This window comes from Balearica regulorum, chromosome 19 (genome assembly GCF_011004875.1).
Source record: "Balearica regulorum gibbericeps isolate bBalReg1 chromosome 19, bBalReg1.pri, whole genome shotgun sequence".
Lineage (NCBI taxonomy): Eukaryota > Metazoa > Chordata > Aves > Gruiformes > Gruidae > Balearica > Balearica regulorum.
In genome coordinates, this window is record NC_046202.1 from 9,668,573 (window position 1) to 9,694,009 (window position 25,437).

A 25,437-nucleotide genomic window follows, 5' to 3' on the forward strand; every position below is an offset into this window, starting at 1 on the left:
GTTGGGGACAGCACGTGGGCCAGCTCACCCCTGGTTTGAGCAGCGCCGGGCACATTTGGGGGTTTTGGAGGACACTTAGCAGTGTTTGCTGCTGCATCGTCTCCCCGTTGTCCCATCTCCCATGGGCGAGCTGCTCCCGGAGCTCACCTTTGGGACAAGCAAAGCAAAAGAGGGCAGGAGGCACTCACTCTGCTTGAGTTCAAGCCTTTACACCTTCATTTTATCATCTGTAAAAGGAAAAGCACGTATTTAAGTGAAAACCACGTGTTCATCTTTCAGCTGAAGCCTTGGGGTTAGACCACATGGTCCCCGTCCCATACCGGAAGATTGCCTGCGACCCCGAGGCAGTGGAAATCATCGGCATCCCGGACAAAATACCCTTCAAAAGACCTTGCACTTATGGCGTCCCCAAACTCAAGCGGATACTGGAGGAGAGGCACAACATCCATTTTGTCATCAAAAGGTGGGTGGTGAGGAAGGCAAGGGAGAGTGCCTGGTCTCGAAGGGGCTCAGGGATTTAAGCTGTGTTCCCTCCATACTCACAGGATTTGTTTTGATGCCCAAAACTCATTTTATCCTTTTTTATGGAAAAGAGCTAAATGAGTCTTCCCCCCACCAAAACCCCTTTGTTTTTCATCTCTCTCTCCCTCTTCATGAGGGTGTGGCAGGGCTGGCCGTACCACGGTCACCCTCGAGCCCCATCCACCCTGTTGTAAGTCCATGCAGACATTGCCACTGCCACCCTAAGCATTTCGGGTGGTAACGAGACCCTCTGATCGTGGCAGGCATCTCTCCAATGGCATTTGGCGGATGGGAGCGGCGCTTCTGGGCAGGAGGAGGAACATCCATATTCACAACGCACAGGGATTCCCCTCCACCTTGTTTTGCGGTGATCACTTACGGATGTCCTATATTTATATATACGATGATGAGGATGTATCACCTACGGGCAGGGCGTTGCGTCTTGGTGTCTGCATTTGCTCTGGAGTAGGAGGAGTGGACGTTTTCCCAGTTATCTCTGTGCCGTGCAACCCCTCTTTGCTTCTCTGTCAGGAAAATCTGCTTTATAGTATATTTATTTATTCAGTCCCTGCCTGTGCGGCACTTGTGTTGTTCCCCTGCTAGAGGTGTGAAACTACGGTGCAGAAAAACCCTGGCTAAGGCTCCCAAGGGTGCTAAAATCACGGACGTCAACAGGACTCAGGCATCTTAAAAGGAATTAGCTTTCCAGATGTCAGCCGGTGGAGGAGCCGCTTTGTCCTTCACAGCTCGGGCTGCACCAAGCTGGATTGGGCCCTGGGACGTGCCCCTGAACGCACTTTGCTCCCATGAGCGAGGTTGTAGGTGGCACCAAATATGATATTCAGGATACAAGTGACATCTCGTTGATGGTCTACGTTGTGAAGTGAAAGTCCAGCAACAGCTACTTCGGTCCCACTGTCTCTTTTGGTAAAGCCAGCCTATAGCAGCCTCGTTTAATAAGTTAATTAAATTAAGAGAATGACTTATAAGCAGATTTAAAGGTGCTTTAGTTAAAAAGCATATGCTGTAAGATTGCTTGGTTGCACAACAGGCTAAAAGGCTTTTTTTTTTTTTTTTTAGCTGAAAAATTCATTCCCTTTTTTTAGAGAATGAATAAAATTATTATTTTGACTTGGTTTAATGCAGTTCATTAATAAAACCTAAAATTCAGTTATTAGAAGGACGTATTTCTAATCCCTTTTTTTTCCTTTCCTCCCAGGATGTTTGACGAGAGGATTTTTACAGGTACGTTCTCCACGTCCTTTGATTTATTGCCCACAAAATTGAAAGATTATCCAGAGAAGCAGAGTTGAAATAATGTCACCTGTAAGCAGCAAAAGTGCAGGACATCTGCAATTATTCTCAGCGCGAAGCCCGGACTGTGCCTGACACCCGGGCACGATGAGATTGCCTTCGCCTTGATCGGTGCAAGTACTGTGCGCCTCTTAAATAGCATTTTGAAGGTTTAAGCAAGAAATCCCTGGTGTGTGAGGCTGGGCTGGCTCCCTGCGCCGGGCTGAGCTGCAGCTCCAGGCAGCACACGGCATGTTTCTGTGCTTTCAGGAGGAAGGAAAATCACTGCTGAGTTCCTCACTGGTAAATTATTCTTTTTTTTTTTTTTTTTTTTTTTTCTGCTGGGAAGTGCTAGCATCATCCAGTCGCTGACTTTTAAAAAAAGAAACAACAAAAATCCATTTTGTCAGTGACAAAACCCTGAGAAGGGGTTTCTTCGGCTTTCTTTGCCTTGTGTTTTCACTCCTTTTGGTTTGAGCTGGAGAAGCCAGGCTAAGTGCTTCTTGGCAAATAAAATGATACAGGTACCGGTGCGGTCCGACCCGACCCTCGCTCCAGCAGCTGCACCCATCCCACCGCCCTGATACCCGCCTGAACTATGGCACTGCACCCCAATTTATCACCGCCCAGCCCCGCTCCTGGATTGCCTGGGCTTGGCTTGCAAGTAAAGACGTGTTTTGGGGTTGTTGTTTGTTTTTGTTTTTTTCCCAAGCTGCCAACCCCGCACGCTGGCGGCTTTCCCGACACCACCTTCTCCTGTGACATCTTCACCAGCCAAATTAACCCCTGCGGCCCCACGACAGCTCCAGTCCCAAGGGTGCTCCCTGGGGATGACGACACCAAAGCCACCCAAAAGGGACCTCTAGCAGAGCCCTGGAGAGGCTCCCACCTCCATGGGGGAAGTTTCTCTGTCTCCAGCTCCATTAGTGACTTTTTTTCTAAAGAAAAGGATTTTTTAAGCTCTCACCCACCCCCAAGGGATAGAGCACTGAGCTGTGTCTTGGGATGCTTGGATTTTCTTTGCAAATCCACCGTGGTTGCGCAGTATCAGGGGGAGGCATCGCGTAAGTCTGTACATCAGCTCAAGAGCTGCTGATGGAAAGCACCGTGCTACGAGCCCGGGGGTTACATGGCAGGGTGGTGCAAGTGGAAATCAGGAGATGAGGAAGCAAACCCAGCAGGGCCAGGGTGGATGGCAGTTCCCCCTCCTGCCTGGTCCCTGCAGGGCAACCAGAAGCAAAACACATTAAACCTGGCTTTTTGTGATTCGCGTCAGCACATCTGACACTGCAAAAAAAAAAAAACCAACCATCTGCTGAGTCAGGAGGTGCCATTTTTGCAAAGACACTATTTTCTGAGCAGAGCTGTATTTTAAGTTGCCAACTGCGAAGTATCCCAAAGCTTCCCTGTACAGTTTTGCTCACCCTTTAATTAAAATACCCACCACTGCTAGGAAACCTATTTTTGCTGCTCCCCTGGGTAGCAGCTTCAGGCAGGCTTCGCTGCTGCAAGAACAAGATTTGGTCCATAGAAAGCACAAATTAAAAGGAGCCTTTTGCACTGTCGGTAGATAAATAGTGTCTTTAAGGCTCTCTATTGCTGCTGGTCCCACTGCCAGAGCCCTGCCCTTCCTTGCAGGCTGGAGCCAAAAGGAAAAAGACTTCATGTTCCCACGAACGGGACATGTTTTGGAAGGGTGGGGATGTCACGATGGCACTTTGAGACCAGTGAAGGGCCTTTGGCAGCAGCTATTGAACAAGACATCTACGTTGTCTCTGCAGCCTCGCGACGTAATTTCATTCCCTCCTTCCCCCAGCACTAATCCTTCAGCTCTTCGCTCACCTTCCCTGCCCAATTTTCATTTCCTACCCTGCCTTCAGATCACTCTTTTCATCTCCAAGGTCATTGCTGAGGCTTCATTTCAGCTCCTTTCAGATTGCTGAGGAACAGGGAAGGGAGAGAGGAGGTTTTTCATGGTGACAGGATGCTTTTGTTCCCCTCCGTGTCACTGCAGCAGAGATTTCTCCCACTGCACACGGGGCTTGGAGCTGCGGGACGGGGCTGCCTGTGACACCGCTGCTCTAGGCTTTGCTGGGCTCCTGTCCCCTCCCTTGGACAGGGCTCTGACCGCTTCGGGGCTTGCTCCTGTGGCACTGGTCCATGGCCCTGGCCGTGCCTGGGATTCCCGACCCCAGTGCCCACCTCTTGGCACCCTGTCCCAGCAGCCAGCCCTTTCCAGAGATCCTCCATCCCCAGCAGGGCTTCCCAGCGCACGCTTAGTTACGTAGAGGTTTAAGCAAAACTCTTGCTAGTATTCTAGCGTGTAAACCCAATTAAAGCTGCACCCTTCTCTTTGCAAGCAGGTGACTCTTGAAAACCTGTCCCCTAGCCTGACCTCAGCTCTGGGACTAGAGAGGGAACAAATGGAGGAGGAAAAGCTGCGTTATTGGCATCTCTGGTCGCTAATACTGGTTTTGCTTTTCCTTCCAAACCGGCCCTGTGCCCCCGCCACCAGGAAGCAAATTTACCAAAGATCCAACCAAGCTGGAGCCCTCCAGCCCCCCCGGGGAGATCTCCCCCGAGCCGCACCGCGGGGCCGTGCTGGACCTGGCAGGGACCTCGCAGGCCAACAGCAGGTAAGTGGCACTCCTGTTCCCTGGCCGCCGCAAAGTGACATCCCTCCCAGAGCTATTCCGGGGACGTTAACGTGCCCAGCAGGTTATTGCTGTGCTGCTGGAAGGGCGTTGCTTTCCTACCTCCCTGAAAACCCGTGGCGATGGTACGGCTAGCTGATGCAGGAGGAGGCTGAGCATCCACATCCTTTTGCAAGCCAAAATAGTGAAGTTTGCAATCATTGATTTTGTACAAAACTGATGAAATCGGGGCCGTGCCCTGGCAGGCTGGGATTATCTGCAGGAGCGATCTCCGTTGTTAAAGCATGGCCTAAGGATTCACCCTCAGCCGGCACCATAACGCAGCATCCTGCTAATTAAGCGTTACTTGTTTATAAAGCTCATGGGGATACTAATAGCAGATTAACAGATGTTTTAATAAAGGTGGGGTTATAGAGTTCAGCAGGGCAGGAGGCTTTTTATGAGAGTACCCGGTTCTGGTACAACCATGCCACGAGCTAGACTGGTCTGTAACGTGCTGGCAGGGCCCATGGAGCGTATAGCACTGCTTTCCAACCCGCGCTGGGAGATCCAGAAGGTATTTTCCTGTGTGCAGCCCCAGTTTCCTTCATCACTCAACATAAAAGAAGCAGGGCAGGAGTATAACTGGTGCTCACGGGCAAGGCTGTGCTGCAGGGAAAGGAGCCTTCTCCCAGCCTTGCCCCGCACAGACGGCTCGGTCACGGATGGGTTTACAAGCAGCAAAAAAAACCCCCCTTTGCTGGGATGTCTGTCCGCACACCCACGCAGGAGGCTGCCGGCTGCAGGCGGGCTCAGGATCAGGGCTGTAGGAGTGAGCGCTCCTCAGCCTCTCCTGCACAAAGTCTCACCGCCCGATGCTGACACCTCCACCAGCCGGGACTGGGGACCGTGCTATGGGGTCGGTAACACCTGCAAGCCAGGATGGGGAGATGGGGTAACTTGTCCCTGTTTGCTCCATGGCATGTGTTGGGTTCTCCTGCCTCCTTGGCTCTTTGTCGACATGAACCTGCAACAGCCTGGACTCTCCTCCTGGTTCTCCCCAGTGCTGTTTCAGGTTTGTCCCCTTGGACGTGGCTGCCGTGTGCCTCTAAAGCCATGCTCGCCCTGCGCGGGGGAACATGCCGCCAAGGCAGCGTTAGAGCAGGCAACGAGCAAGCCCAGCGGTGCACCAAGCGCTGAAATCTTGCAGCTTAAGAGGGCAGAGACCTCTCGAGCTGCCCAGTCCACTGGGCTGGCATTCCTCACCCAGCCCGCGGGGTATCTCCAGCTTCAAAGGAGGGCTCGGGGCTCGTTGGGGTTGGGATGGCTCTTGCACAACCTTGCTGCCCCACTGCTGTGGGACACCGCCGTGTCCCCTCCCAGGCTTTGTTTTGCTAAATGGAACAAACCAAATTCTTCTCATCTTCTCCTCTGCCAGGGATAGGGTCCCAGGAGCACCCATGGGTGTCACTCGTGCCCCATGCTATGCCACGGTGACATTTCCTGCGCTTTGCAGAGGCCGACCCCACTTCCTTGTACCGTTGGCTGCGAGTGCAATACAAGCCGTGCCACGGTAGAGATGTGACGCAAGGCAGAGTCAACCGTGGGCACGGGGAGGGGGTTACGATGAGCAGGTGGTTGGGCTGGCTTGCCTGGACCAGGTCTCTGGGGGACGTTGATTTGCTCTGTGCATTGATGTTGTACGTGTGTTGAAATGGTCGGCGCTCAGCGTGCAGGTGTCACCCTCAAAGGACAGCAACCCCCTATGCTGTGCTGGTGAAGCAGAGCCGTGGCAGCACGGCCGCTCGCCCACTCTGCCGGAGGGAGGCTGGCGGCAGCAGCTGCCTTTGGGTGTCCGTGCTGGAGCGGCGCTGGCTGAGTCGCTCCAGCTCCTTTCGTCAGCAGTGCGCTCAGTGCGCCGGGTGAGTCAGCCCTGCCCAACCATTTAAAATGGGCTGGAGGAATCGTACCCCACGAGCGCCTGTTTCTCCCCACAACGATGAAGGGACTCTGGGTGAGAGCCTTGGCCAGAGACATCTGCGGTGGGAACTCGGCTGGGCTGGGTGCAGGCCTGAGGTGCTTCACTGGTGTTATGGGGAATTAAACTTGAATCTCCAGGATCCCCAGCTAGAGTTTAGCCACAAAACCATTTCTCAGCCAGCTCTCGATTGCTCTCCACACCTTGCTGAATCGCTCCAGGTCTGGAGGCATTTAGACTTGGGGAGCAGCAGAGCATCCGTTGCATGCTGGATGCCAGGGGAAACAGTGATGCTTCAAATATCACTGGCCTCTAAGCGCGCTGCGGGGCTGAAACCTGGCCTGGGGCTTCTCGTTTTCCCATTCCATTCATTTGTTAACATTTGCAATTAGGACACTTAATTTTTGCCACAGAAGGTCCCACTGTGCAGTTAAATTGGTGTGGCTGGAAACAAGGAGGTGGAAGGATGGGATATTAGGGATGCCGAGCTGGTTTCTGCAAAGCAATAGGTACAAAACCAGCCCCTGCGTGTCTGCGGGAGTGTGCCGGCAGGGTGGGAGCTGAGGTTTGCTGCTGCAGAGCTCTGAGGGCAGCCGGAGGCTCATGGTCTCCATACGGCCCTCGCTGATGCTGCACCATCCCTGTCTCACCTGCTGCACCCCAGCTGTGGGCCAGGTGGGGATTGTGTGGTGCAGTACAACTGCTTTAGAGGACCCTATGGGGGGAAAAACAGGGGGTTTAGGGGTGGTTTGTACCCAGCTGGATTTGGATCGCCTTCCCCATGGTGGTGCCGTGACGTGGACCACACTGGGATGGGCTGGCCGCCTTCCACTGGTGTGAATCTGGCACAACCTGAAGATCATCCTGGGGTCCCTTTCAAGTATATCCTGTCTGTGTGTGTGTATATATATATGCCTTGTTCCTAATTTATGCTCCGTGTGTGCATGTTGAATTGGGCCACAGAGCCCCAGGTTCACGTGCACCTCCACTCGTAAAGGGAATGGTGAACTGCAGTGGTGGTGTGCAGGGGTAAACTTAACTCTCCCCAAATCTCCCAATGCATTGATAACACCTATCTACAGGAAAAAAAATACGTGGATATTCAAATCCCACTTTGTTCTTCCTGCAAATGAGGAACCTCTGTTCCTTGGTGGGAGCAGAGCATTTCCATAGCAGTGGTCCACCCGGGCCAGAGTCCAGTTCCAGGGAAAGGGCAGTGCTGGGTGCTCCAGGGAGAAGGGCCAGATACTGTGGAGAGTAACGCACTCCCTAGGGAAACCCCCCTCCCAAATTTCCCTAGGGAAAGGTTGGCTTTGACCTGAAGTGGGAGAGTTGAAAATCCTTCCCACGGCTCCTAGGTCATACAGTACTTTCTAGACCAGAGCTCCCTTTTCCCCGTACCATGTTTAGGTAGAACATTTCAAGAGCACTCCTGGCTTCCTTCGCATTGCCTGTAGTTTGTTCTGCTGGCGCTGCTGAGTGGATTTAGGTGAGTGAGAAGTGCTTTTGAACATCCCCCCTGAGCCAACAGGGATGTGGTGCTGGCTCAGAAGGGTTTTCCTTCCTCCTGAAGGACCAGCATTGTGGAGGAGTGGGTTTTCCAGTGCCATTCCTTAGATCATTTATTGCCAAAGTGCCGTGGTTGTTCTTGTTTAAAAAAGAGAGAGAGAGAGCAAACGCATCGTGAGAATGCAAAGTAATCTCATTTGGATGCTGGACACCTTGTGTAAATTCCTGAGCATGCGAAGTTAACTGTAGATGTGAGTTTGGGATAGCGCCCAGTTTTCAGGGGAGGAAAGCTTTGGGCAGAATAAATATTTACCAAATCAATTGACTTTTTTCCTTTCTCCCTATTTGCTTTAGCTCCATGAGTAACCACATTGTAATGATGTTTTATGCACTGCTCTCTGCTGCAAAAGGATGGAGTCAACCAGATTTTGAGCTTAAAACCCCTCTTGCTTTCAGGAGCTCTCTGCTGCGGTTACATCCGTCGGTGTCTGGAGGCAGGGCTGCGATGGGCGGTGGTGCAGGACCGGGGAGGGTTTGGGAGCAGGGCTTGGTCGCAGAGAAACCTGCGGATCGTGGTTTTCCCCTGCAGCCGCGGATGTTGTGCCGCTGCTGGGACCCATGGGTGCAGTGTTCCCGGGGACCCCTCCACAGCCCTTGCCTGGCATCGCCGGGGGCTGCGGGGTTTCTCCCTCCTGCCAGGATCAGTCCTGGGCGCACTGCTGGTTTTTAAGCTTTCCTTTTGGTTACTTCTTGACCACCTCTCTTGTCTGCCTTTCCCTTCCAGGTCCGAGAAGTGTAGCGTTTCTGAAAGCTGTGAACCAGGTGAGGAGTAATTTGTTTTCTCTTGCAAAATAGTGATATTGTGGGGGGCACTAGAGAAAGCTGCCTGCAAAGTCACTTGGACGTGTGGCACCAATTATCTGGTTGCTCCATGGGGCAGTTCTCAGGATTTTATCCCCGTTTGATAGATGCAGAGATGAAGGGTCTTACTCTGTGACCCTGAGGTTGGGTCCCAAAAGTGCATAAAATGAAATAACAAAACTCAAGCACGTGCTTAAATGCAATGAGAAGTCTTCAGTCTTGGAGTTCCCTTCTCCCTAAAAGCCTCCACGATCAGGTCACCAAGAAATCAGTGGTGTTGGTGCTCTGAGCACCACAAATCAGAAGGAAACACTTTTCCCTAGGTTTAGGTGCTTGGACCCATTGAATCACCACCAGATAGGTGAGGCCATGCCGAGCCTCGCTGTTCTGCCTGCCCAAGCTGCAAGCTGCGACTCGGCACCTTGCAGTGAATCAGTCCCACCCTAAATGAGGAAATTTCTCTGGAGATAACAGGCCGCTGGGCTGAGCACCACCTGCAGCATCCTCCCGGGGCAGCCTCTGCGGGACGGCCAGGCCGGCGCAGGCTCCCAGCCTGGCGGGGATTCAAACCGTGCTGAATTTTGCCAGGGTTCAGCTGGTTGTGCCCTGGTGTGATGCGGCTGTGGTCGGTCCTCCCAGAGCACGGGTCTGCAGAGGGGCTTGTCCCAAACATGAGTTTGGGAGTATTAAAAATGCTACTGGAGATGGATCCTCCTGCGTCCCCACCAACACTTGTTGACAACTTGGTTTAAGCGAAGAAAGCCAGGAAACGAGCACGTGACGAGGGCCGGTGGCCAGTTCAAGGGCACTGGCGGCTCCTGCCAGCCGAGCAGTTAGCAGAGGCCATGCCCGCAGGCAACCCTTGGGTACCTCCGTGCCATGGGCTTGATGCTGCTGGGCCGTTTGGCTGAAGGCTCCTTGCTGTGGGATGCCCAGCTGGCACTGAAGTCACGGCTGGCCGTGGTTTCCCTGCCTGTGACGGTGGGCAGGCATGGCATTGCTGGTTCCCATTGGCGATTTGCCTTTTGTTGCCTTTCCCCGGTAGGTACCTCAGGCGAGCTGGGTGGGATCAGGCAGATCAAAATTGAGCCGGACGAGCTGGACATCATCCAGATCACCGTGCCAGGTAGGCACTGGGGTACCGGCTGCATGCGGTGGCCTCTGCGCAGGCAGGGCTGCTGCCCCGCATCTCGGCGTGTGGCTTTGAGAAGAGGCGTTTGTAGGGTGTCTCCCAAGTGCAGAAGGTCCCCCTGTGCCCACGCACTCATCTTTCTTTACTGAAGGTCTTTTTAAGGGGCTTGTTGGGAATCGGTGGGTTTCCTTGTGGGTAGTGGAATGTGTTTTAGGGCTTGCTTTTGTTTCTCTCTCTCCTTCATCGCTTTTCTATGTTGCCTTTCCCCTGGAAAAAGCGAGCCTGGTTTGCTGCTTTCCTTCACGCATGGGCTTGGAGGATCCCAGGTATCGAGCGCAGGATGCTTTCGATGAGGTCCTTAATTTAGAAAAAACAGCCTGGTTATGAAGAGTTTGGAAGAACAGGTTAAATATTAAGCACCTGCTGAAAACATGTTGGAATTGGTGATGCTGATGTTTCTGCCTGGAGAGGTCGGTGGTGATGGAGACGAGCAGTTGGGTGCTTGAGGGGCAGCCGGGAGAGTCATTTTCCACTTACCTGACCTGGACAGTGCAGCAAATGGTAGGATGATCCTCAGGGTTTAATGAGTGGATAGTTAGCACTTTGCATTTTCAGTGTGCTTTACAAACATTAATTAATAATCTCACCAGAATGAGGGCAGCAACAAGATTCTCGATGTGCCTGAGGGTGAGCGATGCTGGGGACAGCAGTGACGCCTGGCCTCCGCGCGATCTCTGTTGCACCCAAATTGTAGCAGTCCCCTTAATACAGTGATATCTGGGGAGTCACTCCAGGATTGTCGTAGAATGGGCTTAACATATGGTTGATATAGGGGAAGCTGAAGGAATGTGGTGCAGTGGTAGATCAAACATTTTAATTTTCAACTTGGCAGCTAATGGAAGAGAAGAAAGCTAATACGTGGTGAGCTGGCGGTGTGTGTGAGGAGGAGGAGGAGGTGTTATCACTTCTCCGGTGCCGGGTAGATCATACTTCAAGTCCAGAGTCCACCTTTTCTTACCTTATTTGAAGATCAAGTTCAATCAGAGGGAGTAGAGCTAAGGGCAGGGAGCAGGATTAATAGAAAGATGTGCTCACCTACAGGGAGAAATTGATGGAATTGGGATTATTTTTCCTGAGAGGTGCTGATTAAGAAGTGACCTGATTGAAGTATTTAAACTAGCTGAAGGTTTATTTAAAGCTGAACTTGGATAGTTCTTTGAGGGCATCGGAGAGCCCAGCATTAGGGGAGATGGGTTAAAATGAAGAGGGCGTACAGATTACGTAAGGGAAACCCAAGGAGGTGTGATTTTGTGGAGGAAGACAGTATTAGTGGAATGGTTTTCCCATGGTGGAGCAGCTCCGTCAAGCAGCATTAACTTCTTGAGTCAAAAGTGAGTGTCTAGACGGAATTAAGCCAAGTAAATCGTTTTGAACTATTTTTGCTCTTCACCTTCCGCAGAGGTTAGGAAGAAACTTCAGCTCTTTTCCCTCAGGCTGAGAGTTCAGATGGGTTTCAGGGACAAGCTCCGGGTGATCCCGGGGAGGGAGAAGGTAGATGCACCCCCGGAGTAGCTCCTGGCGCGGGGCCGTGGTGTGCAGGGTTCCCAGGACCGGGGGGCTCTTTCCTCAGCCCTTGCTGATGGCCCTGGACCCTCTGAACCCTGTTTTGGGGACAGTGCTCCCCAGCATTGAAACAAAAGCTGCCCGTGGGTTTTGTCCGCAGACCGATCGCCCGGTTCGGATGAGATGCACGACCCGGTGTCCACACACATGGCCTCGGAGGAGTCGAACTACATCCTAGAAACAGTAGCAGGTACCAGAAATGAAGCATCCAGGAGACTGCGCGGGGGCACAGGCCTTTGTGTGTGTGTCAGAAATGAGTAAATACCATTTATGAGCCAAGGTGATGGAGTCGGGACCTGCTTCCAGAGTTGTGGCCTCAATCAGGCCAGCTGGGAGCTCTGAGAGACAGACTGGTGGCTTTTCCGGCACTGCCACTCCCTCCCAGTCTCTCTCCAGTCCCAGCTCGCTGCAAGCCCCAGCTCCTCTGCCCAGCTCACAAGTGGGATTTACCCCGGGGCATTTGTGCCGGCGCCGCAGCCGCCCTCGCTCGTGCTGGGTGCTGGGTCTCGCCTGTCCCAGGAAGCCCACGCCGAAGGGCGGGCAGACCTCTTGGATGTAGGCGATGGGTTTATTCTGCTTATGCAGCTCCTGGCGTGATGCTGCCAGCCCGAGCCCGCGCTGGGGATGCTTAATGAGAGGAGCAGGCGGTTGGGTGGCTGCAGGGGACCCGGAGACCTCCTGCTCGTAGCTTGTCTGGTCTTGCTGACACTGGCCACCGCTAACCCTCCTCCTCCTCAGCAGGGACAGAGAAGGGGTCCAGCGAGGAGTCGCGACACGAGGAAAAGCAAATGGAGGGATCAGGTGAGTGTGCGATGAATCCTGAGCGTCGCCTCATCGTTGCAAGTTTTTGGAAGGATGGATGAACACGGTTGTATTTTGGGTTGGGTTTCCTGGGCTTCCTACCTTGTCGGCATTCAGCCTCTGAAAAGCTCAGCATGGAAGGACGCTGCCGTGTTCTCAGGCTCTGTCCTCCACTCTCTTGCCTGGATTTACTTTTTCGCCTGTTTTTTTTCCTCCCTGCTGCTAGCACAGCTCTGTGGCAGGTGCATCACTGCCTTTCCTTGTTCAGAGATGAGCTTGGAGGCAGCTGCCGGAGGACCGGCACCGATCCGGGAGGCATGAAGAGTGCACAGCCAGCGTGGCCAGAGGTCGGGGCTGCTCGCCTGCACTGCGCATTGCTTGCCCTAGAGGCAGCTGATTTCTCAGAGCATTTCTCTCTTTTCTTTTTTTTTTTTTTTTTTTTCCCTGCAGATGGTATAGGGGATGTTTTAAGTCACTTGAGGAAACAAGTTGAAATTTTGTTCAACACGAGATACGGTAAGATGGTCATTAACACATGTACATCATGCCGAGTGCCAGCCTCTGCCGTGGGGAGCTCCTAATTGCTCAGAAATGTCACCTACCATTTCCAAACCAGCAGCTGAGTAAAGGTGCAATCTAATTTGTTCATTTGCTGTCTTCTGGGCTTACAAGTGCATTTGAAATCTCCTTGGGCCTTGTTATTGCAGCTCTTCCCCTTGGTTTCCTCGATGCCTTTTTACCAGCTGCAGCCCAGGAACTGCCGCCGTGACCTTCAGCCTTCCTCCCGCAGAGGGAAGGACCAAAGTGGTTCCCCCCATCATTTGTTTGAAAGATCAGAGAGGGTTTTCCACCCGAGATGGTCGTTGCGTGGCTCAGGAGGGCTGGTGGGACCCTGGCACCAGGGGCTGGCACTCGGCATGTTCTGCTCACCCCTTTTTTAGAAAGGTTATTTAACCCAGAAGAAATTCGGGTGAGGTCACACGTGCATTGTGAGAGCTGGCAGAAAGCTTTTGCCACTGGCAGGACCAGGAGACGCAGCTCTGCCCGGTGGTCCCCAAAAGCCGGGGCAGAGCTGAGCTGGGAGAGCCCCTGGGGGAAGGGAGAAGGGCTGGGATGCTCCCCTGCCCTGCCACACTGCGCAGCCTGGCAGCGCACCTCAGGCACGTTCCCCTCAGCTGGCAGAGGGGTGTAGGTCTGAACATGGGGTCCCATTGCCTCATGGAAGGCGCTTGCGGCCTTTATAGAAAGTCCTTTTGATAACGCAGCAAATGCAAAAGCCAGGTCCCGGTGGCTGCCTGGTTCTGTCCCGCGGCTTGTGACTGCTAGCACCAGGGACATTCCCACCAGGGACATTTCCACCAGGCACCGAGTGACAACAAACTCTCCAAAAACCTCTCCAGCCCCCCACCAACAAATCGCGTCGCTGCCGCTTTGACCCAATGCGGAGGTCCAGCAAACTAATGAGATTTGGTCCCCACGCAGCGAAAGCCATAGGAATATCGGAGCCGGTCAAAGTTCCCTACTCCAAGTTCCTGATGTACCCCGAGGACCTCTTCGTTGTGGGCTTGCCGGAGGGCATCCTGCTGCGGCGCCCCAACTGCTTCGGGATTGCGAAGCTAAAGAAGATCCTGCAAGCGAGCAACAACATCCAGTTTGTCATTAAAAGGTAAGGCAGGTGGAGCGGCCATCCCTTGGGCTCCTGCTGCCGTGGAGGGACGTTCCTGGGGAACATCCATCACTTGGTCACCTTCAATAAATTTGCTTGATTAGAAGCAACCAAGGGTTGTTGCCTTGTTGGAGCCATCCCTGAGAGGCAGCGGTGGTGTTGTCACCTCTCCTTTGATGTCTTTTAGGGATTTTAACCCACTTTTGCAAAGGTTTGGCCACAGCGGCAGGGAGCACCCAAGGGTGGGTGAGAGGAGCCAGAGCCTTTAACCTTCAGGGTGCTCAGGCGTGGGGCAAGGAGCGGGGCTGGGAGCCCTGGAGGGTTTGCTGATGGGAAGCGGCTCTGGCTGAGGCCCAGATGCGCACGTAGGGTGCTGCGGGCATCAGGGGAGATGCTGTCCTTGCGCTGGGGAGCCGGGGGTGTCACAGGGGCTGTGAGAAGCCATGACCGATGTAACGCAACAGCGTTGCCCTGAAAGAGGGAACGGATCCAGCAGAGATGGATTTAAACATGTCTTTAGGTGTTTTGGGGGTTTTCTCGCCCAAATGCTGATTCAGCGTCCCTTGCGGAGGAGAGAGCTGACGCAGCCAACACGGTGGGTGGCTGAAACAGAAAATAAATGGTGGGAGCACAGAGATTTTGTGGTGTCGGACCAGCAGCTCCCAGGCAGCCTGAGCACACTTTGGGGTTTCTCCCCTTCCCATCCCAGACCCGTTTCTCTGTGATGCAGCTTCGGTGCAGCTCCTAATGAGCCCTGCTATCGCCTCACCGTGCAATTAGCATTAGCTACCCAAGTGACAATTTTGGGGGCCAGTTATGTTGAAAGGAGCCACGTACAGCTTCTCCTATCCCCGCGAAACATGCAGGACCATGTCTCCTAGAAGTCCGTACCTGCTGATTTAAGCTGCTCAGCCATCACCAGCTTAATCTCATCCCGGGGAGCATCACATCGGCTCACTAAAGAGTCTGTCGGCATGAAAATTATTTCCAAAGTTCCCTCGCTGCATTGCAGGAGCTTTAAAATTGCATTAGCCAGACACAGTTAGGGAGTCGTGGCTGTAGGAGCGTTGTCCTAGGGGATGCTGGAGCAGCGGGGTGTTGCTGGCCGGGGAGCTCACGCGTGTGCCCTCTGCTTCTCGCTGTTTTCCAGACCGGAGCTGCTGGCGGAGGGCGCAAAGGAGCCTGCATCGGACAGCCCGGCAGCCAAAGGTAGGCTGCGAGACGCCCGGCAGCCGGGCCGTTAAGGACTAGGTAGGAGAGGAGTGAGAGCGTTTTCCTACAGTGCGTCTCTTGCCTTCCCTCCCCACCTCATTTTTTGGCTGGAAACCCCTTCCTGTGCATCCCCCTTGGTGGCACCGCGAATCCTGATTCCTCTTGTGTCCCCTGTCTCAGCTGCCGGTGAAAGGGACTCGAGCGAGGCGCTGCTGGAGGACGCTGTGAAGAGACAGGGCTTTCAAGGTGAGGGCCTGGAGGCATCTTGCAGGGGGTTGAGGCAGAGTCCCTGGCCCGTTGCGGCGGCTGTGTAGAGCAAACAGAGGTGGGAGAGGAGCGGCCGTGGGGCATCAGGCCGCCGGGGGTTGGCAGAGGAGCAGGGCAAGGCAAGGATGGGAGGGAGGAGAGGAGGAGGTGGGGTGAGAGGATGGGAAGGACAGACAAGCAGAAGACAACACACAGCCGGGGCAGACAATCCCGCAGGTCCAAGGAAGAGGCTTGAAGCGCTCTGAGTGGTGCCCTAATTAACCGGCTTTGCTTATCTCGCCGTCTGACCTTGCGGGATGCGTAATTAAGTCTTCCAAGCCTCAGCGTTTGCCTTTTCTGGGGCTTTTTCCACTTGAACAGTGTTTGTATAAGCACCTCTCCTGTCCGGTGTGCACCAGCACCCGGCACAGCGGCTCCGTTGTGGGAAGGAATGATGGTGAGAAGCTCGTGGGCTCGGGGAGAAGTGCTGCCCCACTCGAGCCTCCCTTTCCTTGGGCCGGGGGGGCTGCGAGGGTTTGCAGAGAAGGACAGAGGCTTTTCAAATGCTTTGCCTTTTCAGAGAGGCTTTGGAGTACGTTTTATTTTAATGCCGGTAATTATCGCAACTGAATCTTCGATTTCATGCGGCTTTTATTCTTAGCAAACAGGCGGGGGGAAAAAAAACCATATTTCTGTTTAGATTATTTTTAAGGACTTTGAATGGCCCACTCCAGAGATTAGCTAATTGCAAGATAAGGACTTTCCTATAATTAGAAAATGGCATTACTTAAAAGTCACAGAGTGCCTTTTAATTTACCAGCAGAAGTCCATAATTGTTTCTTTATTTTACAGAAAATTATGATGCCAGGCTTTCCAGAATAGACATCGCTAACACGCTACGGGAACAAGTCCAGGACCTGTTCAATAAGAAATACGGTGAGAAACCTGGGTGGGAACTGATTTTATTCCCACCTTATCCCCTCCCAAATTTTTTGCTCCCTATCCCTCCCCTCTCTTTGCCAGGTGCTTTCTCTCGCCTCCCCCTTGAGCGGCTGGCACCTCGCGGGGCCGGGGAGGGAGCCGTGGGTCTGGGAATTGGTGCTCTTTGCTGCCAGTGCTTGTTGCGTGGGTGATTCCTGTGCAGCACGGGGCAGCCCGTGATGGAGAGCGTGCCACAGCCCTTCCTGCTCCCTGGCCACGTTTTGGGTTGGTTTGGGTTTTTTTAACTCCTTCTCCGTGAAGAACAACAATGGTAAATTCATTAGCGGAGAACTGTGGAGCAGTGGGTGCACGGGGGGTGGCGGGAGGTTGGGAAGGGGATAAGGAGGGGCTGTAGTGAGCACTCGCAGGAGTGTCAGGGGATGAGTAGCTGCTGTTCCTCCTGTTCCCAGGGCACCTACCCAGGCTCTGCAGGGCATTCCCTGCCTGCCCCAGGGAATTGCTTTATCAAGCAAGACAGGGAAATGCTGTTATCCCCAATTTCTAGGCAGGAGTAAGACAGGTACTCCCAAGAGCAATTACATGCAAGGGAATGTGTAGCCTCAGTCCTGCAGCCAGACCTCAGAGAGGGAACCTACCTATGGAGTTATCTCCTAGTAATGTCCCGAAGCAAAGAGCAGCGGCTTTGCATCCCTCCTGCTGCACTGCGTGGGTGTCACCGTACAAGACAGTGCCTCTGCTCGGTCCCACCGGCTCTGCTGCACGCACGTGGCTGCCTTGGGACCCCCCTGCTCCCATCACGGAGGTGGCCTGAAAATGTCGGTCCTTGATCTAAGGCTTGAGGTGGTGCCCGGAGCAGCCTGCTCACGCTGCGCCATGCTTTGGTGGGGCCGGGGATGGAGCCAGAGCCGCGGTAGAAATGGCATCCGTGGCATCCCGCACGCTTGCTGCTTGCTTACTGCTCACTTCTCTCCCAGGTGAGGCCTTGGGGATTAAATACCCCGTGCAAGTGCCATACAAGCGGATCAAGAGCAATCCGGGGTCGGTGATTATAGAGGGGCTGCCCCCCGGGATCCCCTTCAGGAAACCGTGCACCTTCGGCTCACAGAACCTGGAGAGGATATTGGCTGTCGCCGATAAAATCAAGTTCACCGTGACGAGGTACGTGGCGAGGGGTGCCAGCCACCCCTGCCGAGCAGGACGGGGAGAGGAGGGAGCCGACCTAAATGCAGCCCCAGCTCTGCCAGCCCCACTGGGCCAGGGCTGTAAATACTGTAAATGCCTCCGGCCCCCGAGACAGCAATTAAATCGGCAGCTAACGGTTCGACAGAAAGGAGGGGACCACAAAATCAAGACTCCTGCTCTTTCTTCCTGTCTGCCACCTGGAGAGGCGGTGGGGAAAGCACTGGCAGGAGAAAATGCTGCTCGGAGCGACGAATGCGCAGGCGGAGAAATCCCAGCCCCTTTTCTAGGAGGTTCGAGACGGGAGAAATGTTGCTGGGTTTATTGCTGGTGCCAGTAGTGCTCGGGGTCCCGCAGCGCATGGAGAGGCGCCGGGCACTGGCCGTTCGTGGCCAGGTCCCGTGGGTTTTGTAGCCAAAGGGGATGGACACAAGTGGGAGGGGAAAAGCACTTTATCAGTGTATCACCGTAAGGTGAGACAGGGAAAAAACTGGTTTTAAGAGTGGCTCCATCACCCTCTTGCTGGGCCACACTGCCCGTCTTACCAACGGGACGCATCCTGCCCCGAGCAGGACCACAGGCACCCCGACCCCACAGAGCTCCTGCCAGTCCCGCACGAGTCATGGCACCATGTGTGAGGGACAGACTGATCCCGAACCCTCCCTGGGCTATGCGAGGATGCTTGGTCCAGGCGTGTTGGCTTCCCAGTGGCATTTCATTTTAAATCTCCTTTTTTCCTTATTTTTCACAGGCCTTTTCAAGGACTCATCCCCAAACCCGGTAAGAGATGATGCCTTTTTGCCTAAGCAATGCATTGGCCAAGTATTTAGTGGTGGTCAGGGAGCCGTAAGCTGTGGATGGCGAGCAATAATGTTATCAGCTGGAGGAAGGGTGCCCCTGACCTCACTTTCCTGGGCTTCCCACTTTGCTTTTGTTGTCGCTTGGTGCATTTGCTGAAGTTCCCCTGACCGAGCCAGCTGGCCTCAGCATCACCCATCGGTGCTGCTGCTGTTGCCTTGAAATGACGGCATTTTTCAAGAGCTAACCTAGGGCAGGGATTTGTGTTCTATATTTAAGAAAGCACCCACATTCTTAAGCGTTTTCTTAAAATAAATAAGCATTGCAATGAGCTGGCGGGTTCAGTGGCGAGGGAGGGTCGTGGGAAGGGGGCGATTAGCCACAGGGTCCGTGTCGGGCTGCAGCAGCAGCGTGGCAGTGAGAGCCCTTGCCAGCCCGTGGGCATCCCACGCGCGGATACACCGGGGGAGAGGGGAGGACGGGGTGTCCGGGGTGCGCTCCGTACCCAGCTGCAGAAATCACCGTCCCAGATCCGCATCCTTCCCCGCGCGTCGCTGCGGTAGCTCTGTCTCTTGCTTCTAGGCTGCCCAGAAAAGAGAGCTGCCGTTAGAAATGTGGGTAAAAGCCTGTCTCGGTTTTAAATGTCTGTAATTACAACTGTTGGAAGAGCACAGATGGGTGCAAAAAACATTCTCGTCTTTATTGATGGCTTCCCATTTCCTTGGCCAGCCTCCATGGGGATGGCACAATTTAGGGAAGACAAATATGACAGAGAGGAAAACATTTATATGCCCTTATTGGGAACGGCAAAAAGGTGTTAGGCGCCTGAGAGGGCTCTAACAAAAGGCGAGCCATCTGAGAAATTCAATCCAGGGCACGGTCCACGTGTCGACCCTGTGTATGGCCCAGCCAAGAAGATGGGGAGGTCCCCCGAGACCTCCGCAGACCTGGGCCTTAGACTTCCCGTCGCTAGGTCCTAAGCAGCAAGGTGCCAGCTCGCATCGACTGGACCTTAAACGAGCCCTCAGTGAAATGCACGTTTTGCACAGCTCTGGCTTTCCACAGAATTACGTGGCTATAATGCCGGAGTGAGCCAAGGATGTATCTGCTCCTCCAGCCGCATCTTGTCTTCCCATTTCTCCGCCGTAATCGGTATAATTACGTTAAGAGACGCTGATCTGACACAAATCACACCATTAACAAAGGAGCACATCAGAAGGCAAATACTTCAACCTGCCAGCTGGCTTGGAAACACAGCCTGATAGATGGAGATGGAGAGGAAATTGATTTTCTTTTTGATGCACAACTTTTTTTTTTTTCCTTCTTCTCCCGCTGAAGGCTCCCACCATGGGCTAGCCCATGCTAGCGCACACCCAAAGGTATTTTATTCTGCGTGCGGTGGTACCCGAGCAGGCTCGGGCGGAGGTCACAGCATCCCTGTCGGGCTCGGGGCTTCGTGCCCTCTCCTCCCACAGGGGCTTTAAATAGGAGCAGGCACGGGTTAGGGGGTTTTCTTGACATCTCAATTTGTTATAGACTATTTCGTATATTTGGTAAATCTTTAGAGACAATTCTAAGACTTAAAATTATTTTATAGTAGTCAGATTACCAACGGAATGTCTCCTTGAGAAAAAGGCTTTTTGTGTTTCGCCCCCCGATAGTCCCCGTTGACAGCAATTAACCTCCCGTCTGCTTTTCCAGCCCTTTACACCAAAGCGGCTGGTGGCAACACCATGGTACGTTCACTGCCTTGCCTTTGATCGCTTTTCATCTGCCTTAACAAAATTAATGATTTCCAACTAGCCATAGATCATTAAATATTTAAATTTAAGAGTGTTCTTTTTACCTCAGTCTTGCGTAGTAAAGTCCCGCCATGTAAAATGAAGAGCGGCAGCAGCAGAAGTGCGTGCTTGGCGTTAAAACAAAATCAATGAAAATCACTTTTATTTCACAGAGGAGCGTTAAAATGAAAGCAAGAGTCACTCCCAAGCGGGATGACATTGCAAGGGTGTCTAAAAGCTGGAAAGCCCAGGAGATGACCGCATAAATATACGGGAGGTTATGTTTTTTGTGGATCATTTTGGCCAAAAAGTACACATTTTAAGGGAAAAGGGAAATGTAACAATTTCTTTTTTTTTTTTTTTAAATCGCTTTGGCTTGATTTTTACTTGCCTTTAGGTTAAATTACAGGTTTAATTTGATTTAAACAAGTTGTGCACCTCCTGCATTGCAAAGAGCATCCCAGATAACTGCAGGACTGCAGAGGACCAGCCTCCTTTTCTCTCTCTTTTGAGGACACCCATTTTTTTAAGTGCAAAACACACCGATAAAAGGATTTCAATATAATCTGAGCACCAAGCGTGCTTTTTCTCAAGATTATCTGGAATTTCTCTGTCAAGATGGTATCTCCCCACTAATGGGTCGCAGTGGGGGGTGAGGCTGCCGGTGCAGAGGCGGCTGGGGGTATGTTCCTGCAGGGATGCTATTTGCAGGAGGAGGTGGTTTTTTGGTGGAAATGAGGCTGTTTTTTTGGAAAAATAAAGCTGGCGGTGCTGCCCAGCGCCTGGAGGAGGTCAGTGGCTGCAGCCACCTTCTGCAGTGCAGATTTGCAGCTGCTTTCGAAGGTGGGACGATGGCCCGGAGGTCACCGGTGCCTCTGACAGCGTTTCACCCGCGTGGCTCCCCGGGGGCTTCATCCCAGGAGCACAACCCTCCTGGCGTTCCGAGATTTTCCTTTGGATTTCCAGTTGCTTTTCTCCCCGCCGCTGGTCTCTGCTCTGCGAAAAAGACCTTCAAACCCCCTTTTTGAAAGCAGAACGAACTCTCGACATTAAAACAGACGCGGGTGAGAAGCAGTGAAGCTCCAGCACTATAAACACAGCACTTATCCTTTCTTTTCTTCTTTTCCTGAGGCACAGAGATACAAAACAGGCTTAATTTGAGCCTTTGAGGGAAAAAAAAAAAAAAAAAGCAAGCATAAGTAATCTAGCACACACACACAAAAAAATCTTTCTGTATGTTAATTTTTATGTGCTTTGATTGAAAATGTACACCAGCTCCATCTGTCCTATTCCCCAAACTCCCTACCACCCTGATAGATTATTTCCCATACTCCAATTAATAAAGTAGGGCAGGCAGTGTTCTTTAATTAAAAAAACCACACATCCAGGCATCCTTTTTTATATTTTTTTTTTTTTAATCACAAGAGCACAATCCTCCGCAAGACTTTGATGAGATGTGCCTCGCGTTGGAAACTCCTAGCAAGAAAAAAAAGAAAAGAGGAAAGCACTTGATGGGGCGGTGATGGGAGCAGAGCGCATCTCACTCCATCACCAGGTTGCTTTTTGAGGTCCATGCCCCTCTCCCTTCACCCCCCAGCCCTGACATTTAACCCCCGTGGGAGCAGCCGGGTTATTTTTCCTTCCGATCCAACTTCCCGTTATCCAGGGTGAATTATTTTTTTAGCGTTCAGCTGGTTAGTGGGTTTAGTCTGAAGGCGGAGAATCAAGCAGGTAGGGCGAGTAGCTGTGGAGCTTCAAAGCCTGTTTTTAAGCAGCTCTGTGATTTGAATCACCTTTTTCTTTGCCTATTTTTTGTCTCCTTTTTCCTTTCCCTGTATGTTTGGCATCCTCATGCCGGCAGGAAGGCAGCACCATCGCCCAGCTCATCCCAGCCCTTGTGTTTGCTTTGCCCGTGCCTCCCTCCCGCTCCCCACCAGCCTCATATCCTGCCGTGTCCTTCAGAGACCCCCAAACCCCCTATTTCAGGGTGCTCATCGCACGGCAGGATGGATGCGGCTCCATCCCGTGCTGTGGTCCGGCGCTTAGGGATGCACTCCGTACCTCCCAGCGCAGCAGCCGTGAGCCTGGTGGGATGCCTCCCCTGGTTAAGGCTGAGCAGCACATGTGGGTTACCAGGACAAGACATTTTAATTATTTTTCTTAATCAGCTTGATTTCATAACGGCACCTTGAAATCCTCACCTGGAACGCTGCAAACACCTTTGAGTTGCTGCCCACCAAATGAAACGCTGCACTGCCCTTCTGAAACCTTTGCTGATTCGTATTGGAAGGATGCTGCTGTGTGCTCCTCTTCCTCGCTGCCTGTGCTCCTGCCTGCGCTCCTGCCTGCACTCCTGCCCATGCCCCTGCCTGCATTCCTCCTTGACAGGAGCTATGCCAGGACTTTGTTCCCTCTTGGCTTGGACTCCAGCTTGGCTTTCCCAGTGCCGGTGTGACCCATCCGCGTCTCCTCCCCTTTCCCTTGCGTATTCACCTTCAACGTTTTGCGCGGTGGGTGCTGCCCGTGGGGTGTCACCCCGCGATTCAGGGCAGCGTGGCTTTTGTTCCGGCTGGGTCCATGGTGTGGCAGCGAGTGGCTGTGCACGGCAGGGTTTGTTTGCAGGATCTGGCTCAGCACCCCGGCTCAGCACCCCACTCACCATGGTCTGCACCAGAATGTCGGCGCCTGCAGCTGCCCTGTGCGAACCCTGTGTTTTTCTGGATTTTTGGTGCCACTGAACCGAAGGGCTGTCCCCGCGCAGACAGTCGGGCCGGAGGCATCAGCAGAGCTCTTTGTGCTGCAATGGCTGCTGGCCTGAGCCTGCCTGAAATGTTTGATCTATATTTTGAGCTATCTCAGATCGCTTATGTCTCTGCTCAGCAAATTCGGCCGTGCACCCCTCCGGTTTGCCAGTGCCAGCGTGCTGCAGTTTGGCAGCAAGAGCCTCCCCGCTGAGCCCCTTCCTTGCCCTGATGCCACGACCCGCAGCCTCCGTCCTCCCCGCCGGCTCTCCCCGCAGCTTCCGGCTTCTACGCGATGAGCTGCTTCGGTCCTCCTTTTGCCCGTCATGCAAATCCTGGCTCTAGCCCCGTCCCTGCTGCTTTTCCCCAGGAAATTCATTTCTTTTTTGATATCGCTTGTCACTTCAGAGTCAGTGAGCCTCTCCTTAGGGATCCCTTTTTCTCCTGTTTCCCCCCCGTCCCTGTTGCTGCAGAACTGACACAATTTCCCTGTTTGCTTTTCATCTGCTTTAACCTTACATCTTTTTTCTTCTCCGGCATGGTTGCACAGTACAACCGCTGCTGCTTCGGCGCATGCCGTAAATGCTGCTATTCAGCCGCGCGTCCCTGGGCACGTGCGGACCTCGAGCCACTCAGGAGTGCAGTGTAGCTCGGGGGATGCTCACGGGATCAAGCACATCCCAAAACAGGTCCCTGGTGTGCGGTGGAGAGCCCAGCTCACCGGTAGTTATTTAGCTACTGAAACATCTCTGTGCCAAGGGGCCTCGGGGCCGGAGGAATTTTAAGCTGCTAGGAACAGTGTCATCCTGGGTTTTAGTTTTGTTTGTGACCAAGAAACGAAGCTGCAGCACTCATGGCTCTCTTTTTCTTTCTCTCTTTTTTTTTTTTTTTGTCTCCTTTTAACTTGCACTGTAGCCCCTAGACGGATAACATCATTGGAAAAAGCCTACGCTGCCTTGAATGGTACGTAGCTCAGTTGATGCATCGTAGATGGTAGCAGACAAGAAATGCACTTGCGTTTTAATATGGGAATGAAAATGTCTTAAACCCCCAAATTTCAGGTATTTTTTTTTCCTCTCTGCTCTGTTTCCCTGTGATACCAAGAACTGAATGATGCAGGATGTGTTTAACAGTATTTTATTGTTGTTATTAATCCTCTCTGCATTTCTAAGCACCATTGCTGCACTCCCTGGGCATCGGTGCCGGTTCTGCTCCAGACAAACCGACCTGCCACGTTATCCTCAGCTCATCCATGTGTCCAAGCAATTAATTCGTTAAAAAAAAAAAAAATCCACTTGCCATTCATAAGGAGCTCTTGCACAGATTTGGGTTGGGATTTTTTTTTTTTTTTTTTGCTTTGCTTTAACACATATTCTGGACCAGAGCCGGTGAGCAGTCGTGTAGGCTCCGGGGCTTTAACACATACGCTAATTTGCAGGAGTAAAGAAGAGCTTGCCTGCCTGTATCTGCAGCAGGGCACGGCGTATCTCCGGCAGATCCCGCTTTAGTCCCATCAGCTGGAATTCTGGCCGTGTGTCTAGATGTTAATTGCCTGCTCCCGCAAATTTATAGCTCCGCTTTGAAAACGTGCATATGTCGAGCTGATTCGAACTGTACTTAAACCTGAGTTACTGTGGAATAGCCTCAGTAACGTCAGCGGGTTTATTCCGGATTGGAACAGGGATAAAACTGCATTGCACCCATTGAAGCTGGAAGGGGGGGGAAGAGGCGTGTGTTTATCCTCTTAAGATTCGGGGCCAAATCCTGACCGTCGTAAGCACGCTGATCACCTGGCCGAGTGTTTCTTTGACACGACCGGGATTGCCTGAAGAAGGGTCCTGAGCCGCTTTCCGGGTGGGATGTGTTGGGTGGTGGCTGTCTCCTTGATGAAACGAGCTTCATGCCGGGTGTTCGGATAACGGGAGGTCGTTACCGTGGGTGGAGGATGTGCATCGCCTGGAGCTGCACCCCGGGATGCTGGCGGTGGCACGGGGAGGAGGAAGGCTCTGCGGGTACCCTGCCCGGCTGTGCCACGGCTTCCCCACCGAGATCAGGGTGCACATGGCACCACGAACCCGTTATTTATCCGTGGGATACCTTGGATTTGGTTTTGTTGTTGTTTTTTAAAGTCACGAGAAGAACAGGCGGTGTTTTGGATCCTGCTGTCCAACAGCAGACCCCTAAACCCTGTTTTTAATAACTACTAAATAGGACTTGGCTTTTCTGAAAGAAATGTCAAGCTCTGACAAGCCCTATTGGAAAAGAGAAAATGGGTGTTTTAAAAATGTCACCACTTGTACATAAGTGCCTATGGAGAGAATGGGGCTCCTCGCTTCAGGCAAGCAGGATTGGAAAAAAAAAAGTCAATCAAGTGGCTACTTTTTTTAATTAAAAGAAAAAAAACTTAAAAGTGATAGCACGGAGCTGAAGCCAGCAGCTTGCATAAACCTGCCTTATGGGAAGGACTCAGCACATCCCAGGGGTGCCGGCGGCGTCCTTGAGTCGATTATTTCCCAAACT

General features: G+C 52.7%; 1 protein-coding gene across 6 annotated transcripts in view; it reads left to right on the top strand.

The window, feature by feature from the left end:
* The window catches only part of GTF2IRD1 (GTF2I repeat domain containing 1), a 67,696-nt gene that overhangs the window by 35,753 nt on the left and 6,506 nt on the right, over nucleotides 1-25,437 (top strand). For 2 of the 6 annotated variants that reach the window (XM_075771416.1, XM_075771420.1), the window contains exons 9-23: nucleotides 280-463; nucleotides 1,742-1,767; nucleotides 4,331-4,451; nucleotides 8,720-8,757; nucleotides 9,842-9,922; nucleotides 11,652-11,741; nucleotides 12,290-12,352; nucleotides 12,803-12,868; nucleotides 13,835-14,018; nucleotides 15,169-15,227; nucleotides 15,411-15,476; nucleotides 16,329-16,412; nucleotides 17,393-17,576; nucleotides 18,349-18,377; nucleotides 23,833-23,880. In XM_075771416.1, the coding sequence (XP_075627531.1) occupies nucleotides 280-463; nucleotides 1,742-1,767; nucleotides 4,331-4,451; nucleotides 8,720-8,757; nucleotides 9,842-9,922; nucleotides 11,652-11,741; nucleotides 12,290-12,352; nucleotides 12,803-12,868; nucleotides 13,835-14,018; nucleotides 15,169-15,227; nucleotides 15,411-15,476; nucleotides 16,329-16,412; nucleotides 17,393-17,576; nucleotides 18,349-18,377; nucleotides 23,833-23,880 (1,323 nt within the window). Of the gene's footprint in view, nucleotides 1-279; nucleotides 490-1,741; nucleotides 1,768-4,330; nucleotides 4,452-8,719; nucleotides 8,758-9,841; nucleotides 9,923-11,651; nucleotides 11,742-12,289; nucleotides 12,353-12,802; nucleotides 12,869-13,834; nucleotides 14,019-15,168; nucleotides 15,228-15,410; nucleotides 15,477-16,328; nucleotides 16,413-17,392; nucleotides 17,577-18,348; nucleotides 18,378-23,832; nucleotides 23,881-25,437 lie in introns of all 6 variants that reach the window. The other 4 variants (XM_075771419.1, XM_075771422.1, XM_075771418.1 and 1 more) reach the window with 3 other exon arrangements.